Source organism: Hippopotamus amphibius, chromosome 6 (assembly GCF_030028045.1).
Source record: "Hippopotamus amphibius kiboko isolate mHipAmp2 chromosome 6, mHipAmp2.hap2, whole genome shotgun sequence".
In the NCBI taxonomy this organism is placed as follows: Eukaryota; Metazoa; Chordata; class Mammalia; order Artiodactyla; family Hippopotamidae; genus Hippopotamus; species Hippopotamus amphibius.
This window is the reverse complement of record NC_080191.1, coordinates 144,703,225-144,720,845: the sequence shown is the minus strand read 5'-3', so window position 1 is coordinate 144,720,845 and position 17,621 is coordinate 144,703,225. Positions and strand designations below refer to the sequence as shown.

General features: G+C 34.2%; 1 protein-coding gene across 2 annotated transcripts in view; it reads left to right on the top strand.

Moving 5' to 3' along the window:
- The window catches only part of PDCD10 (programmed cell death 10), a 40,258-nt gene extending 24,494 nt beyond the window's left edge, over window positions 1–15,764 (top strand). For both annotated transcript variants that reach the window (XM_057739493.1, XM_057739492.1), the window contains exons 4-8: window positions 5,000–5,117; window positions 6,443–6,569; window positions 11,789–11,867; window positions 12,168–12,250; window positions 15,278–15,764. In XM_057739493.1, the coding sequence (XP_057595476.1) occupies window positions 5,000–5,117; window positions 6,443–6,569; window positions 11,789–11,867; window positions 12,168–12,250; window positions 15,278–15,359 (489 nt within the window). In that variant the 3' untranslated portion in view covers window positions 15,360–15,764. The remainder of the gene's footprint in view (window positions 1–4,999; window positions 5,118–6,442; window positions 6,570–11,788; window positions 11,868–12,167; window positions 12,251–15,277) is intronic.
- Window positions 15,765–17,621: the final 1,857 nt, after the last annotated feature.

Genomic DNA, 17,621 nt, shown 5'->3' with positions numbered 1-17,621 from the left:
TATGGCAAGTTCAAATTGAGTTGTACTCCAAGTATAAAATACCATATTTTGAAGGTGAATATGAAAAAAAAATGTAAACAACTCAGTAATAAGTATTATGTTGATTACACGTTGAAATGATAATATTTTGGATATACTCTTGAAATAACGTTTTTTCCTTTTACTTTTTTAATGTGGCTGCTAGAAAATTTAAAATTACGTAGGCTTCTAATTGTTTCTTGCATTATATTTATTGGACATCCCTACTCTACATACTGGGTGCAGTCTTTCATATAAAACTTAATCCATCCCATCCTAAATACATATCAAGATACCCAAAGTCTTAATTTTTATTTATTTTTTGTGTGTTTGCTGCCATCTATAGCTAAAACAACTTATATTTCAAGTAAATTATTTTAATGTTTAAATCTAGAATAAGTTTATAGTTGAGTCTCATTGGAGCTGAAACTATAAATCCATCCAGCTTGATTTCTTTTTATGGCGAAGATTAGTTTATTGATACCACTCTTAACTGGTAGCATAAATAATGTCATTAGACATTTGCCTTTTTCACTAGAAGTTACATTGTGTGTGTTGGATTAGAGCTATTTTGATGTGTTTAATACTCTCAAATGCAGTGCCTGTGTACACATACATACTAATTTCATTAAAAATACATCCTGCCAATCATTGGGTTAATGAAGAGAATCAATGAAGCAGCACCATCTTTTTTTTTTTCTGGAATAGAATTGCTTTACACTCTTGTACCAGTTTTTAAGGTACACCAAAGTCAGTCAGCTGTATTTATACACATATCCCCATATTCCCTCCCTCCCTCGACTCCCCCCCACCCTTCCCGTCCTGGCCCTCTAAGGCATCATCCATCATCAAGTTGATCTCCCTTTGTTATACAGCAACTTTCCACTGGCTGTCTATTTTACAGTTGGTAGTATATATATGTCTATTCTACTCTCTCACTTCGTCCCAGCTTCCCCTTCACCCCCCGCCCCGCCCAACCTCCTGTCCTCCAGTCCATTCTCTGCATCTGCATCCTTATTCTTGTCTTGTCACTGGGTTCATCAGTACCTTTTTTTTTTTCTTTTTTTTTTTAGATTCCGTATATATGAGTTAGCATACAATATTTGTTTTTCTCTTTCTGGCTTACTTCACTCTGTATGACAGTCTCTAGGTCAGTCTCCACCTCATTACATATAGCTCCATCTCATTCCTTTTTATAGCGAGTAATATTCCATTGTATATATATGCCACATCTTCTTTATCCATTCATTTATTGATGGGCATTTAGGCTGCTTCTATGTCCTGGCTGTTGTAAATAGTGCTGCAATAAACATTATGGTACATGTTTCTTTTTGGATTATGGTTTTCTCTGGGTATATGCCCAGGAGTGGGATTACTGGATCATATGGTAGTTCTATTTGTAGTTTTTTAGGGAACCTCCAAATTGTTTTCCATAGTGGCTGTACCAACTTACATTCCCACCAACAGTGCAGGAGAGTTCCCTTTTCTCCACACCCTCTCCGACATTTGTTGTTTCTAGATTTCTTGATGATGGCCATTCTGATCGGTGTGAGGTGATACCTCATTGTGGCTCTGACTTGCATTTCTCTGATGATGAGTGATGTTGAGCCTCTTTTCATGTGTGTGTTGGCCATCTGTATGTCTTCTTTGGAGAAATGTCTATTTAGGTCTTCTGCCCATTTGTGGATTGGGTTATTTGCTTTTTTGGTGTTAAGCTGAATGAGCAAGCAGCACCATCTTTAGTGGGTTTTTTGTTTGTTTTTTTCTTCTTTCCATTAAGTATCAGTATGGTTTGGAATGGTATATTTGGCCAAAGAAAAGAAGGAAGAGCGATGTTGCATACTGTAGTATCGATAAGGCAAAAGTCAGCTTTTTGGCTTTTCTGATATCAAGAACAGAGAGAAATTTCTCCCGTGTGTCCTCATAAAGAAGACCCTCTCTGAAGTAGTATATGGTATATACTCAGTGACATTCATAGAAGAGATAAAATAATGAATTTCATTAAGCTCTTTCTTGTAATGTCCTTATATATAAGCTGATGTTTTAACTCTAAAGTACAGTTAAAAAGCAAACTGTGTTTGAAGTGTGTAGTTATTGTAGATCAGGTTTAATACATGGATAAATTTTATCCACAGCAATGATTCTTAATTGGGGACAGTGGAAGGTATTTGGAGGAAAATATTAGTTTTTTGCATTGATTTATTCTTAATTCCTATATTTAATTTGTTAAAATTTCAGGTGATTTTAAAGGATGGCATGCATTAAAAAGATTAAGGTTTTTGTAATTTTTAAACTGTAACTTATTTGTAAAAGATTAAAAAAACCTTGCCAGCCATATATCCATTATTTATATCCATATATATATACTCATGTTTCCAGTTCTTGGTCCACAACAACAGTGATATTTATAAAGCTTTAATATCTAGTTTTATTTGGAGAAAAAGGATTAAAATAATTTTTCCAAAGATAAAACAATACTAGTGAATGTTATCTTTTATGATATCTATCCTGCTGTTGATTCCTTTTCCCTCTGGGAGGTTCTGATAGTGTTGAGAATCATTGATCCACAAGAGTGGATGTTACTGCCTTTGGGATAGTTTTCTCTCACTCTTGGATTTTTCATAAAAGTTGGACAGCAGAGTTTAAGGTTGTATCCTGAGGGAAAACTGGAAGGTAGAGATAGTCTCTGATTTAAGGGTAGATATATTTGTTTTGTCAACTAGAGTCACTGGTTAAATTTAAGGTTTTTAAGATAAAAAATAGCTTAACTGGGACTTCAGCCACAATATGCTAAACTACTGTTCCCAAAGTATGTGCCAAGGCACTCCAGGACCCCCAGCAAACTCACAGTAGTGTCATGAGATATTTTAAGAATTTGAAGGAACACGGTGATACTCAGCATTGGGTTGACACTGTGTGAATAACTAGCTTGAGATAGTTTGCAGTTTCGACATATTAGATTGGGCTGCGTTCCTTTCAATGATGTCATATCTTTCTGAAACTGAACTTTTGGCCACTGGTATTGATAGAAAGCAAGTATCATAGGAAAATCAATGCACAACAGGAAATGAGGGTCGAAGGGTCTAATTCCAACATTTGAGAAATTGTGCAGTGCCCAACAGGTGCACACATCTCATTAGTAAGGGATCATGGTTATTTAGGAATAAAATAAAATATTTTTCTTTCAATTTATGTAATTTTTCAAGGCTACTGCGTTGTTAGGACATAAGTACTTATTAAGTTGTTTGAACTTTAATACACAGCACTGTTAGATATTTCTTTTGGCACCAAGAACACTGTGAACTGAGAAAGTTAGGGACCTCTGTAAAAACTCCATAATGCTCCAGCTTTGGCATTTGGGGACTGCAGACGAACTCGGTATTGAAAGCTTTGTTCTCAGGATTTCAGCATTTAATTCTTCCAGTAGCTTATTATAACTTAATCAGAGAGGTATTATTTTTGTCTTGGCATTCTCTGGAAGCACATAGAGAATGCTCCCCTGGTTTCCAAGATAATTCATTATGTAGATAGATTTAATGCTACTTAGAGAAGGTAAATCACTGTTATCAAATAGTGGCTTATTTAAATAGTGTACTATATGTTATTTTGTGGCAGTTTACCAAATTAATAATGTTGACACTGTCTTAGGCCGTATTTGTACAGCTTTTCTTTTAATAGAAAATCTTATTTATTAAAGTAGATTTTTCCTTAAATATATTCATGAGAGGAAAAATCAAAACAGGTTATAAAAGAAGCGGAATTCAGTAGGATGTATTTTATTATTAACCAGCTATCAAAATCATTTTCCTGTATAGCATTTGACAGCAGTTAAAATGATCCCAGGATTGAGATAAATGTGTATATTTTCTTTTCTCCTTTCATTCCACACCTTTTGGTTTTTGGTCCTTGAAATCTAATGAGAAGCAAGATGTTATGTGAAGAGCAATAGGAAACGAAGAAAGCTGAATCTGCAGTGATACCAGAGTGGAATTGAGGAGGCACAGGTTAAACATCCTTGCACATCAGGAAGCAAATAGATTGCCATCTGATAGATCATAAGTTGTGTTTCTATTTGCTGTTTAATATCAGGGCAGAAAAGATAGGAAATCATCAACATAATGATTAAAATTGGCAGGCATCCTAGAAGAAATAGAGTAATAGAGAGTGATTACAACATTTTTTTAAATAATAAAATGGAACAGAATTACAAGGGGAAACCAAAATCTTGAAAATTGACTTTGGTAAACTCAGAACTCTTTATGCTCAATCTGGAAATGACTAGAAGATTTTAATGCCCTAGGGAGTGTAAGTAACATAGAATCAATGCAAACTCATTAGTGAAACAAGCTCAGGAGGTAGTAAAAGGATTAATGATGTTCTGAAAGCTAGTGAAGGAAATATTCTTGCTGCAAAAATAAAATAGGAAATGAAAATAGGGAACGTAGTTAAGGGATCATATAGCTTCAATAAAACCTCCAAGAGAAATCTTGTTTTTTGTTGTGTTTTATTTTTCCTGACATTCTGTTAATTTAAATGCAAGGAATCTGCAAAAAAAAAAATCGGTGAGGTAAGTTACTGCTTTGATCCTCAAGTTGAAATATTACGTAATAAAAAAAAGCTAAAAATCTTCGGTGTCTTTAATCTATTGAAAAAGTAATTGAAGAACTACCAATATATAATCTTTATTTCTACATTTGGTATTAGTTTGATTGCAACAGTGTGTAAATGAGAAGTAGGGAATGTTAAATACTTTATGTTTAAATCGAAAATGGGACCGTGGCTGTAATAAGAAGTTACCGATGCACAAGCTCTACCCAAACATGAGTGAGTGCCATCATGACATCTGCTTTGCAAAGATTTCTTCCCTTATTTATAAGTTATCAGTTTAAGGAGGTCCCAACAGGTTCTAAACAATTAGGTTTTGGCTTTGAAATGCTGATTTAGTTTCTTTATTTCAAAACTAGTTTTCTCTTTCTTACAGGCTGAGAAAGAAAATCCAGGACTCACACAAGACATCATTATGAAAATTTTAGAGAAAAAAAGTGTAGAAGTCAACTTCACAGAGTCCCTTCTTCGAATGGCAGCTGATGATGTAGAAGGTGATCAGAAAGAGTCTTGTTCAGTTTCCTTACAGTTGTTGAAAAGCTCTTCCTCCAAATCTTTCTCATTTGTTAAAAGGGCCTTCCTTCCCTCCCCTCCTTTTCCCCTTCTCCTCTCTTCCCTCTTGTTATTGTTTTTATTATTGTTTTGCAAGTGGGAAAAAAGCCAATATAAAATAGAAACATAGTCCTTTTTATTTTTATATTTGTTAGCTTTAATTACTTGAAGTAAAGCACTTGTTTATACTGCATGCTTTCATTTTTTCCCCTATTAATTAGTGTGTCTGATGAGTTCTAGTTTCACCAAGAGACAAGCTCTTTGGAATGGTTGTTTTATTTTGTGTTCCCTTTATGCAAATACCAGTTTGAAAGTAATGAGTTTCTTCTTTTTAAACTGTAGTATAGCATTCTTTTTTTCAAACACAGATTAGAGAGGATGACGTAATAATCATCCTTTTGGCCTCTTCACGTTTTTGCTTTTTTAAATAATTAGAAATGGGTTTCACTTAAATTTAGTAGCCATTTTCTAAATTTTTAATTTAGAAAAACATAATTTCCCATATTTATAGGGGAGAACAAAGGTAGAGGTTTTAACTGATTCTGTAAATTAGGAGGAAGTCCTCATCATTATGCTAGATTTGAGCATCTGCAGCGTGTTAGGCTGGGTTACATTGATGAGTTGGTAGAGTTGTAATGTTTCCAAGTCTACAGTGAATCTGGTGGTAAAACTTTTTGCTTTTGCTAGGTCTGAGTAAACTTCCTTCCCAAAGTGCTGTTCTGTGATGCCAACCATTCTGTTGGACTTACAGTGGTATTTATGTTTTAAGTGAGATTTCAAGAATGTGCTGAAGATTTTAGTAGGTTGTTTGGGGTTTTGATGCAATGAGTCATTGTATATTCACTGTAGAAGTTTTTATTAAACTCCTATTCCCCATTGCCATTGTATATGTTACAAATGTCATTACTTACTTTAAGGTTTCCTTGTGAAATGTAGCTTGAGAGTCCTGAAAAACTTGATTAAGCCTCCCTTTTAAGTTTTTTTAAATTTATTTTTAAGATTTCATGGGATTTCCATTTACCCCCCAACTGAAAATGTTCAGTCTTTCATCTTCTGATATTTTATTTGGAGGGAGCCCGAATATAATTACTGAACTAAGTTGAACTGTAATGAATTCTGCTTTGCAACCTTGTCTTTCCTAATTATCTGGCCTTTATCTCCTGCCTCCCCACTCCACCTCCTTGACCAACACATTGGAAATTCTTAGACTTGAATTTGGCAGCAAGTTGCATGGTTGTTTTTTTTTATTATGTATTTATTTTATCAGAGTATATGATTGAACGACCAGAGCCAGAATTCCAGGACCTAAACGAAAAGGCACGAGCACTTAAACAAATCCTCAGTAAGATCCCAGATGAGATCAATGACAGAGTGAGGTTTCTGCAGACAATCAAGTAAGCAACTTTTTGTTTGCTTCTTATTTTTTTTAAGTACTTCAAAAGAACCACTCATTCTATATGTTTTACTTTGGTATGACATTAATATTAAATTGAAATATTAATTTGAAATAAAAAATTTGAAAATTTTAATTGCTACACTTTTATTATTAACTTCTAAACTGTGTCTTTGGCTTCTGAGTACAATAACATTTTTTTGAATGTTTAAAAACAGAATGAAATGTACATAAACTGGAATGCAGTTTGAACTTTGTGAGAAATGGAAAAATGTCAATGTCTGAGTAACATGAAGAGGGAAGTTGGATAAATTATAGAGATTGATAACAAAGGATACCAATATTGGTTTTATTTCAGAAATGGTACAAGTCATTAGCATAATAATGTACTCTTAGTTATAAATAGCACTTTTTAATATTGACGAAATTGTGAACCTCCAAAAATCCTTGCCTTTGGGTTGTAGGTTAAAAAAGACTGAGAACTGCATGGGGTCAGGAGGCTGGCTGATGGACAGCAGCAAAAAGGGTCATTGTCAAGCAGGGGCACTAGTGCGTCCGCCCAGGGGCGCTCTCCTCGGGTGTGAGAGGACGGAGGAATGAGGAGGAGACTCCAAGCACAATTTCTAGACAAGTATTTTTAAACTGAAGAGTCAGATAATTTTCTTCAGCCTCAATGGGTAGAAAACAAAGAAAGCTGGGAATAGCTGTAGTGGCACTGTCAATGCAACCTTTTGGGGAAACCACGAGTAGAAATTGCTAGAAAGGAAGGATTCAGCACAGATCTTTTTCTGGAAGAAGCTGCCTCATAACTTGGTATCTTTAAAGAACTGAAGGAGGCTCCTTGGAATAAATATTAGCATACATCTCACAGGAAGAGTATTCTTTGTAATTCACATTGCAAAATTCTGTTTTAGCTATTTGGCCCCTATTTTGAGTGGGATAGAGGGAGGATTATGACCCTTTTTGGAAAATAATGGTGACAGGTACCAGCCCAGCTCTCAAGGAGTAACCCTCTTCTTTTTGGTCCTCTAATCGAGGATCAGAAAATACAAAAGACTTGATTGACTAGCCAAAATCAGGGGAGAAACCCTAAGGTAAATACTATACCTGTATTGGAAAGCCCCAACTTTCTTTAACAGTTTTTAATACAGATTTTTATTTTCAGCTTGGTATAAAGTGAACATGTTTGGCCCATAAAAGGATAAGTTATCAGTGATCTCAAACATAACTGTTTAAATGCTTATTTCTAGAATTTTCAAATAATTTGTTTTAATTTATTCTGGTGATCATATGCTACATTTCTATAACTTGGTTTGAACCTAAGCACACTGACTCCAGGGATTTCTCTGCCGCCTTCCAAACATAGATTCATAATGTTGATCTCATCTGGTGATTGAAAAAAAAAAGAATATTTCTGCTGTTTGTAAGAGGTGTGATAAAGGACATCCTATCTAGGATGTCGATAGGTAAGAGGGAGAACAGTGTTGCAATTGAAGCTGGGATAGAGATGGTAGGCCCAGAGCCCTCATCCTGCTAATTTGATACCCTCTTCCCACCTTAGGAAGTCCCCAAGGCATCTCTGCTAAACCCAGTGTGGCTCTTGAGAGATACAATTTGAAAACCACCTTAACAGACACATTTTAATCAAAAGGAAGTCGAGGTCAAGAGCTTTAAGAGTCTTGTCCTTAGTCATTGACAGAGGCTGAATTAGGGTCTTGCCACTCATTTATGGGGCAATAGTAATACTTCAGTTTTGTTTTCTGGAGTGTACTCGGCACAACTGAATTAAGATTACTGGCAATTAACATTTATTTTGTATCCATTTTAGGAGGGATAATTTGCCATGGAAAGTTTGTTGATAATATATATTGTTTCTGAGACTGAAATTCAACCATGTGTGCATTAGCATGGATGGCTAAAGTGTAATTATTTGTATCGCTGATATATATTGATAAATTTTGATATGTATTGTTACCACTGTTGTTTGACAAATTAGTGGGTAAAACTGCACCAAAATAAAAAATGGTTCATCCTTCAAGCACAACATATTGTGCAGTTATTATTTTTCTTTAAAATATTTTACTTTCTCATATTTAAGGTGGATATCCTCATCTTTCATTTATTTTAACAATATTTTTCAGTGAGCATGTGTCATATACTTACTATACCAAGTAGCTATTATGAAAAAAGATTTCTGTCAGCTGACAAATCTCCAGATATTTTTGTATATATCAGCAGACCTTGGTTTGACTTGTGTGACCTTGGATAAGTTGCTTAGCTTCTGTGAGTGTGGTTTCTGCCTGTGAAGATAAGGGCAATAGTTGTGAGAATTGAAATGATAAACGTAGTACCTAGCACAGACCCTAACATACACTGACAGCACATAAAACGTGGAATAAGAATTTTTTTCCCCTTTCTTTATGAAGTTGATTAGGAAAAATGATGCAGCAAACAAATATTTTTAAAGTGCTTTTGATTAATGAATGTTTCTGTTTGACCACACTTGAGCTTATGCAAATATTTTATAAAATTAATTCTTAGGATACATTCCAGTTAATGGATGACTAGTGGAAACTGGTGATTTAATAGTCTAGAAAGGTCGCTCGGGGGTGTAGAAAAAAAAAATAGTCTAGAAAGCTATGCATTTATCTATTTACTCTTTATAATGTACATTTACATATTCATTGGTGAAAGTTTACCAGCATTTGGTTTTGATGATGGTCTCAAAATAGCTTTTCCAGAGGTGTCCAGTCTAGACCAAACTAAACATACAGCGTAAGAATTTCCTTCCTTTAGAGTGTTTGTGTGAACATAATTATACAAATTTGGGTGATACAGTTGGAAGCTCTGCAATTCCATGCAGTTTTTTTATAAGGTGAATTACATTTCTTCTGATGCCTGTGGTTCTCTCTTTCAGTGTATATGTTTCCCCAAAGTTGCCCCCTTAAGCCCTTTAGCAACCTGCAAGTTGCTAAAATTCCTTTCTACTATGTGTCGTGTATCACAGTTTTTTATAAGGTGAATTACATTTCTTCTGATGCCTGTGGTTCTCTCTTTCAGTGTATATGTTTCCCCAAAGTTGCCCCCTTAAGCCCTTTAGCAACCTGCAAGTTGCTAAAATTCCTTTCTACTATGTGTCGTGTATCCATTAACTCCAAACTCTGCATAAAATTGCACTATAATTATTTTACCTTTAGGGTTTCCCCAGTTCTTTGTGTCTGACATATTTTTTTTGTGTACTGGTATTTTCTCTTATAGGAAACAAACTTTCAGGTAGTTACTAAAATAATTTAGCTTCCCTTGTGCAAACCTTAGTGCCATAAATGAAAATGCTATTCTGTGTACATACAGATGACATAATATTTGACATAAATTGCTGCAGGTTGTTTTAGAGAAGGCCAGGCCTGGGGATAAACAGCCTTGGTCTTTATAAAGCTCTGTGGCAAATAGTGGATCAAGGCTTAGCTCTAGGTTCTGGGTTTCCTAACAATGGTTTCCAAACCTGGTTCATCAACAGGCTCACCTGGGGAGGTTTTTTTCCCCTTTTAAAGTACATACAGACTCCCAGTGTTCATTGAAGTATACCACGAAGTATGGTTGTGTATAACCAGCTAACTGTCTGATCACTGTAATTTGCTTCATTGTATCCCTTTTGAATAAGGTTACTGTGGGTTTGAAGAATCTTCCATGTTGGGAGATTTGACTTTTTTTTAATGTGTCGAAATTGTAATTTTTCTCATATAATAGGGTGCTCGTATGACACTATTTTATCAAGCAGTAGGGGGACTTTTTGCCCATCACAGCAATACAGAAGGATTCAACTTTCTTGAAAACACAAATGAAAGGAACTTAAAATTATTACTAAAGTAGAGGCCAAAAACCAAAAAAAGAGTAGACAGATGTAATTTCTATGTGAATTCATTGTCCTTTTTGAATATCTGATGTTTTAATGTTTCAGCCTGATACCAATATTTGACATATGAGAAGTAACAAGGAAATATTTATTGAAATACTTAATAAAAATGTCATTACTACTTCAGAATAGGCTTAAATACTTTTTTATAGCAATATTCTGTGTATTTGTAATTTTTAGAATTTCCATATGCTTATTTACTAGAAATAAGCTGTGAGAGACACACATACACAAAAATGTGGACACATGGAGCATTTTGGTTTTCTTTAAATAGTACAGCTGAAATGTTTTAGGTATGAAATAACTGAAATCTGACATTTGAGATTAAAAGGTTATGTTTGGGGTGGTCTAAGTTGATGTTTTACTAATTCATATCTTCACATTTGCATTGCATTTGAATAGCAAAAGTTTTTGTAGCAATTAACAGCTAAGAGACTGGATGTGACAAAGAGAAGTTTTGCCTTAGAGACTGAAGGCTATTTGATAATGCAGAATTACAGTAAGTTCAGTTTGCCAGAATCTTACTATGAAGTTAGGACATGGAAATTGAAAAGGGCATAGATATAAAAGATAAGAATTAAAAAAAATGGTACATGGATAGGAAGAATAGTCAACTCATGAGAATTATTGATTTCTTCTCTCTTTCTTTAGAAAGGGCAGGAAAATGGTGATACATATATAAGTCAAAGGATGATTACTGAAAAGGTTAAGGTAGAAGAATATTCTGATCTTGTCTCAGAAATTTAAATATATTTTCTAATGGAAATAGTGACAGCAAAGGTTTGGAAGAAGAGGATACGCAGTTGTTAGAATGGTAAATAAGTGTGTCTTAAGAGAGAAGAATTGTATCTGAGGAGGAAGTATTTTAAACATCAAAACTATCAGATCTATAACTTGGTGTTTAAGTACAGAAGTGAGTTACATGTAATAGCAAAATTTCATCTAATTGTTCATGGGAAAGCAAAAGTGGATGGTATGGTTGCTTGAGTTCACCTACATGAACCGGAGAAAGGAAGAATCATAACTGGAAAAGATGAGAGGCAGAGGTATTTTCTTATAAATTTGAGTAAGTAATGCTGAATGAAATGTTACTGATTTGGGAAATTTGATGTTAGTTGTGTAGTGTTTCTTCAGCTCAGATCGCAGGAGGGTACGGGCTAAAACCCCCAGTCAACCAGCCAGTCAAGTATTTGCACTTGATGCAGTGTCCATATGGTAATTAACGTTGATAGTGATTTTTAAAAATATACATATAGACTTCTTTCAGATGAAACGGATTTTAAGATTCTTTTTTCCTCACCCAACAGGGATATAGCTAGTGCAATAAAAGAACTTCTTGATACAGTGAACAATGTCTTCAAGAAATATCAATACCAGAACCGCAGGGTAAGTTTAGTAGAAGCCTTACAAGCTGCCACCCTGGGTGCTGGTTTACACCTAGTTGTTTTATTGAATTAAATAATAAGACTTGAATTATTAGAAATGGTTTTGTATCATTAACGACTGGGTTTGTCCTTGAATTTAAATATGCTGTTAGATGTATTTAAGTAAATACTCCTAAAAATGCTTATCTGTAGTATACAGTACATTTGTATTCTGTGTAATCTCCTGTCTTTGACTTTGGCTTTTGTATTATTTCTTTTTTCTTATTTAGTATTTTTTTCTTATTATTTTTGATGTCTGTAGGCACTTGAACACCAAAAGAAAGAATTTGTAAAGTACTCCAAAAGTTTCAGTGATACTCTGAAAACCTATTTTAAAGATGGCAAGTAAGTATTGTCATTTATCATCCTTTTCTTTTAAAATAAGAAAATTATGTGGTTTTATATGATACTAAAACCGTATAAATTAAACCCTTTTACTATATTATTAATACTTATGCCAATTACTAAGATAGACTGTTAAAAATTGAAAGGGAATGGTTGATAATCCAGCCATAGCTCTACTCTGGAGCCAGAGCTGCAGACTTTTTCTTAAAAGGGCCAGATGGCAGGTATTTTGACTTGGTGGGCTTGTTGCAGCTGTAGCACTTCACCTCTGTTGTCATTGTGCAGAAGCAGCTGTAGACAATTGGAAACAAGTGGCATTTTTGTGGCTGTGTTCTAATCCTTACTTATAGACACTGAATTGTATAATTTTCAACTGTCACATCATAACATTTTGAGTTTAAAAAAAAATTTTTTTACTGTTTAAAATGTAAAAGTGTTCCTACATTGCAGGCCATACAGTGAATGAGATTTGACTTACTGGCCTACTTTACCAACCCCTGAAGCAATAATTTTCAAACTTTAATAGCCTCAGAATCACCTGGAGAGCTTCTTAAAGACAAATTTGGGTCCCAGACAGAGTTTTTGATTCTGTATGTCCAGGGTGGGCCCAAGAATTTACATTTCTAAGAAATTTCCAGATGATATGGATGCTGCAGGTCTGTTAAGGACTGCTGCACTATAGTTAAAACAGCGGTTCTCAATCCTGTTTGCACATTAAAATCATTTGAGTTCAGTGTTTTAAAATCCCAGTGCTTTGGCCCCACCTTCAGAGATTCTGATTCCATTGGCTTGGAGTGGGGCCAGAGTTCAGGTGTTTTGTAAAAGTGCTTCATGTGTTTTTAAAGTGCTGCAAAAAGTTGTGATCCACTGTCCTGGAAGAGGGAGGCTTTCTATAAGACAGGAAGTATACTAAAAGGGTAAATTGGACATTATTTTAAAATTTACATATGCTTGGCTGTATAACATTTTGGAAAACCAAGAAATCTTATGTGATTTATGTATAATACACATGTACATATAATGTATAAACTGACACAGAGGCTATGTCTTCTTTAGCCTCATACCTTATAGAGAATTCTTTGTACCTCAAGTAGAATTTTGTGGACAAGACCGTTTTCTAACAGTGCTTGAAGCAGAAGAATAAATAGTGATTATTTCAGCTGTTATTAGCAGTGACCTCTAACATCCTATCCTACCATTGACGTTTTAAGATCCCAGTATGCATGTCAGACTATTACAGTATTGTAGTAATATTAAAAAATAATAAAAGTATATTAGAATGGTATATTGATTTTCATAGTTATTTTTAATAGTTCAAACAGGTTGAAATTTTATTATAATGAAACATTTGATTATAAATTAAAGGTATTGAGCTAAACATTATTAATGGTTTTGTGTTGTTTCATACTACTATTCAGGTTGTCTAGGGGAAATGTACCTTGTTGACTTAATTTAATAAGCTAGCCGGTGTGTTCTGAAAATAAACCTACATCTGTTTTTCCTTGGTCTCCTCTGCTAAGCCCAAATAACCAAAAAAACACATTAAAAGAATAATTTGCATTAAGGAAGTTATTTATGATACTGATTAATTAAGAACTATCATGGAATAAGCACATTTAAAGGTAGAAATTCATTTAGAGCATAGTTTTCATTAATCTGAAGTTACTTACTCTCATACTTGCTTGTATGTTAGAATCATTTGGGTTCAGTTTTTTAAAATCCTGGTGCCTTGGTCCCAAAGTTCTTTTTAACAGTTTAAACAGGCATGTGGATTATTCAGTCTCCCTGATACTACTTTTTCTCCATTCAGCAGCTACTTTTAATTACTGTTATTTGCATATGAATAATGTGCCACAAGTTTTGTGCTTTCCTCAAAATTGAAAATTATTATTAGAGCCTGATCATTGAGCCATTTTTCAATAGGAGGATGAATTTGCATTGATTCATCTAATTCTTCCTAGTCCCCCTTTTTTGAGGAATGTCTAGATGAAGATTCAGTCAGCCCTTCGTATCTGCCGGTTCACATCCCTGGATTCAACCTACTGTGGATTGAAAATATTTGGGGAAAAAATTCCAGAAAGTTCCATAGCATTTATATTGTATTTACAACTATTTACATTGCATTTACATTGTATTAGGTATTGCAAGTTAGACGCTAGAGATGATTTAACGTATGCTGGAGGATATGCATAGGTTATGTGCAAATACAATACCATTTAAATAAGGGACTTGGGTATCCACAGATGTTGGTACCTGAGGGTGGTCCTGGAACCAGTCCCTCTTGGATACTGAGGGACGACCTTACAAGCTTTAGTTTTGCTACTGAGAAACTGATAAGGCCACACAACGGGACTAGCATGTCAGTGCTGTGCTCCAGGTCACAGGAAGATGGACTGATAGGAAATAGGGCATAGCATGGAGTAATTTTTAAGAACGTATTTTTATATATCGTCAACTCATAAATATTGAAACCACATGATTATTTTGTTTCAAAAGTATATTAATTCTAAAAGTAATTTAAAATTATCAATTTTTTTTTGAAAGAAGGTCAGAGATTGGGATGAATCAGATTCAGAGTAATGAGCTTTTTCTTAAGTATTTATCATGCTCATTGATATACATATTTTTTGAGACTGAGAACAATATTTTAGCAGATCTTATTTTGGTAACTTCTGTGAAACCGCAGCTGGAGACTATGTTTGAATCCTCTTTGGCCAGTTATTTCTTCGACCTGTAAATGAACTCTGGTTGTTGAGGCGCCACCCATCATTAGCAGCCCACCAACACCTTATTACCAGCCAGAACCACTAGGGGGCAGTAATTCCTAGATAGTTTCAAATGATGCAGGACCCTTCAATTCCAAGCTGGGATAAAATTTATGATACTCAGTACTAGCTTGCCTTTTTTGTTTTTTTCCTAAATTGATTTTATTGCTGCTACTAGTAGGGCATTTTAAGTATAAATCGCTTTAAAGGATGATTTTTTTTGATAAAATTAATGCTTGTTCTTTTTTTTTTTTTGAAACAGGGCAATAAATGTGTTCATAAGTGCCAACCGACTAATTCATCAAACCAACTTGATACTTCAGACCTTCAAAACTGTGGCCTGAAAGTTGTATATGTTAAGAGATGTACTTCTCAGTGGCGGTATTGGACTGCCTTTATCTGTAAATTTTAAAGTTTGACTGTATAAATTATCAGTCCCTCCTGAAGGGATCTAATAATCCAGGATGTTGAATGGGATTATTGCCATCTTACACCATATTTTTGTAAAATGTAGCTTAATCATAATCTCACACTGAAGATTTTGCATCACTTTTGCTATTATCATTCTTTTAAGAATTATAAGCCAAAAGAATTTACGCCTTAATGTGTCATTATATAACATTCCTTAAAAGAATTGTAAATATTGGTGTTTGTTTCTGACATTTTAACTTGAAAGCGATATGCTGCAAGATAATGTATTTAACAATATTTGGTGGCAAATATTCAATAAATAGTTTACATCTGTTAAACATTTCTTTACTTGAAAAAAATGCATATATATATGTGAATATATATATATATATGATCAGAAGACCAAGACTACTTGGTGTAATGTCTGAAGAACTTCTAACGGGAGCTTATTAGCAGTTTATCGGTTAATAAAGCAACAAGAATTCCTATTTTTTTTGTCCTTAATCACTCCGGGCAAAAGGTAGCTAATGGAAATATTTTTGTTAGTTATTATATTTGAGGTACTGAGTATTTTTCCAACCTTTGTTTTAAGAGACTTATGAGAAGGAGAAGGCAGTTCACAGTGTCTTCACACTGTACTGCCACTTTTGAACTCTGTGACAATGTAAGGTTAAGTCTTTCTGGTATGCTGGCCCCTAATAAGCTTTGCACCTTTTTGCCATAAATAGCCACAACTAACAGTAATTTGAAGCTATACCAATGCTAGTTGGTTTGACATTGTCATGAGTGTTAATAATATTATATACACTCTTTAAATATGTACAGTTTTGTTTCACCATAGAGAAGTTTTAAGGAAATTATGTATCAAGTATTCATGTTAATTCATTTCATTTTTCAATTATGATAAAATAAAGGGAAAAATCAGAATTTATCTTTTATAAAGATTTTAAATGTTAAATTTCTGTTGGCAATATAAATTTTTTTGCTATGATGCAATTTAGTTATTCTTTAAAATTTTTTCTCCCATTAAAAAAAAATAGATTTTAAAGAATTACTGTCATCGACAACATAAAAGGAAATCGTCCTGTTAGATGTAAACAGGAAATATGTGGAGGGAAGCAAAAAACCCATAGACAATTGGATGGAATCTCATGATTTATGAATATTTTACGGAATTGATTTTTTTTCTTCAAAGATACATGGCTAGTAAAACACCTAGAATTGGTGATTTTTATACTCTGTTTTTGACATAAGGTATTTTTCACTCTTGGAAGTAGATGGATGGTTATTTGAAAAATAGACTTGTGAATAGATGAAGAAAAAATATACTGTTTTTTTCTGAGCAGCAGATCTTTCTGAGATAAATGAGTACTATCTTTCTTCTTGTCTTTACCTTAAGAGAACTCAACATTACCAGCCATGCCCCAACTCATCTGTTTTTATGTCTTCTGTGTTTTTATTCTACTATGCAATATCTCTGGCTTCTATTTTCATGAAATTTACCTCCAAAAAGGAGGTTTTTTCTCAGGATAATTCAGTTTCCTACATGATCCTAGTGGGTTTATGTTTTTGAGTCAAGGAGGAAAGGGCCACTGTGGCCCCAGGCAGATACAACTCCAGAGAACAGGAAGGTGACTCCCGAGGAAAGGAAGAGAAGAGACATATGTTGAGCACCTCTGTGTCAAGCAGTATTCTAGATACATTAATTTAACTCTCTTAACACTCCTACGATTTAGCCATCTGCCGTACCATTGAGGAACTGGCTCATAGAGCTTAGGTTACAAAGCTAGTAATTGCTGGAGCCGGGATTTGGATTCAGCATTTGTCTCCAGACTCCATGCCCTTTCCACTGAACTGTACTTCATCCGTTGCCAAAAATGCACCATTCGGAATACGAATTCCCTAACACCAAGCTGTCATAGCTGTCCCTGGTCCACAGGGAAATGAGAAATATTAAGATAATGTGATAAATCTTTTTCATAAATCTAAATTTATTCCTTTTAAAGGACCTTTCTTTTATTTAAGATCATTGCTATGTTTTGGATGTTTAAAATACCTTCTCACACTTTTTTTAAACAAAGTAATATAAATGTAGATGGTATAGTTTGAGGTTTTTTCATGATTGCATTGTAATAACCTTGTTTGGCAAAACATGAGTTTGGTAACCCAGTGTCAGGCCTTCTTAATTGTTTTTT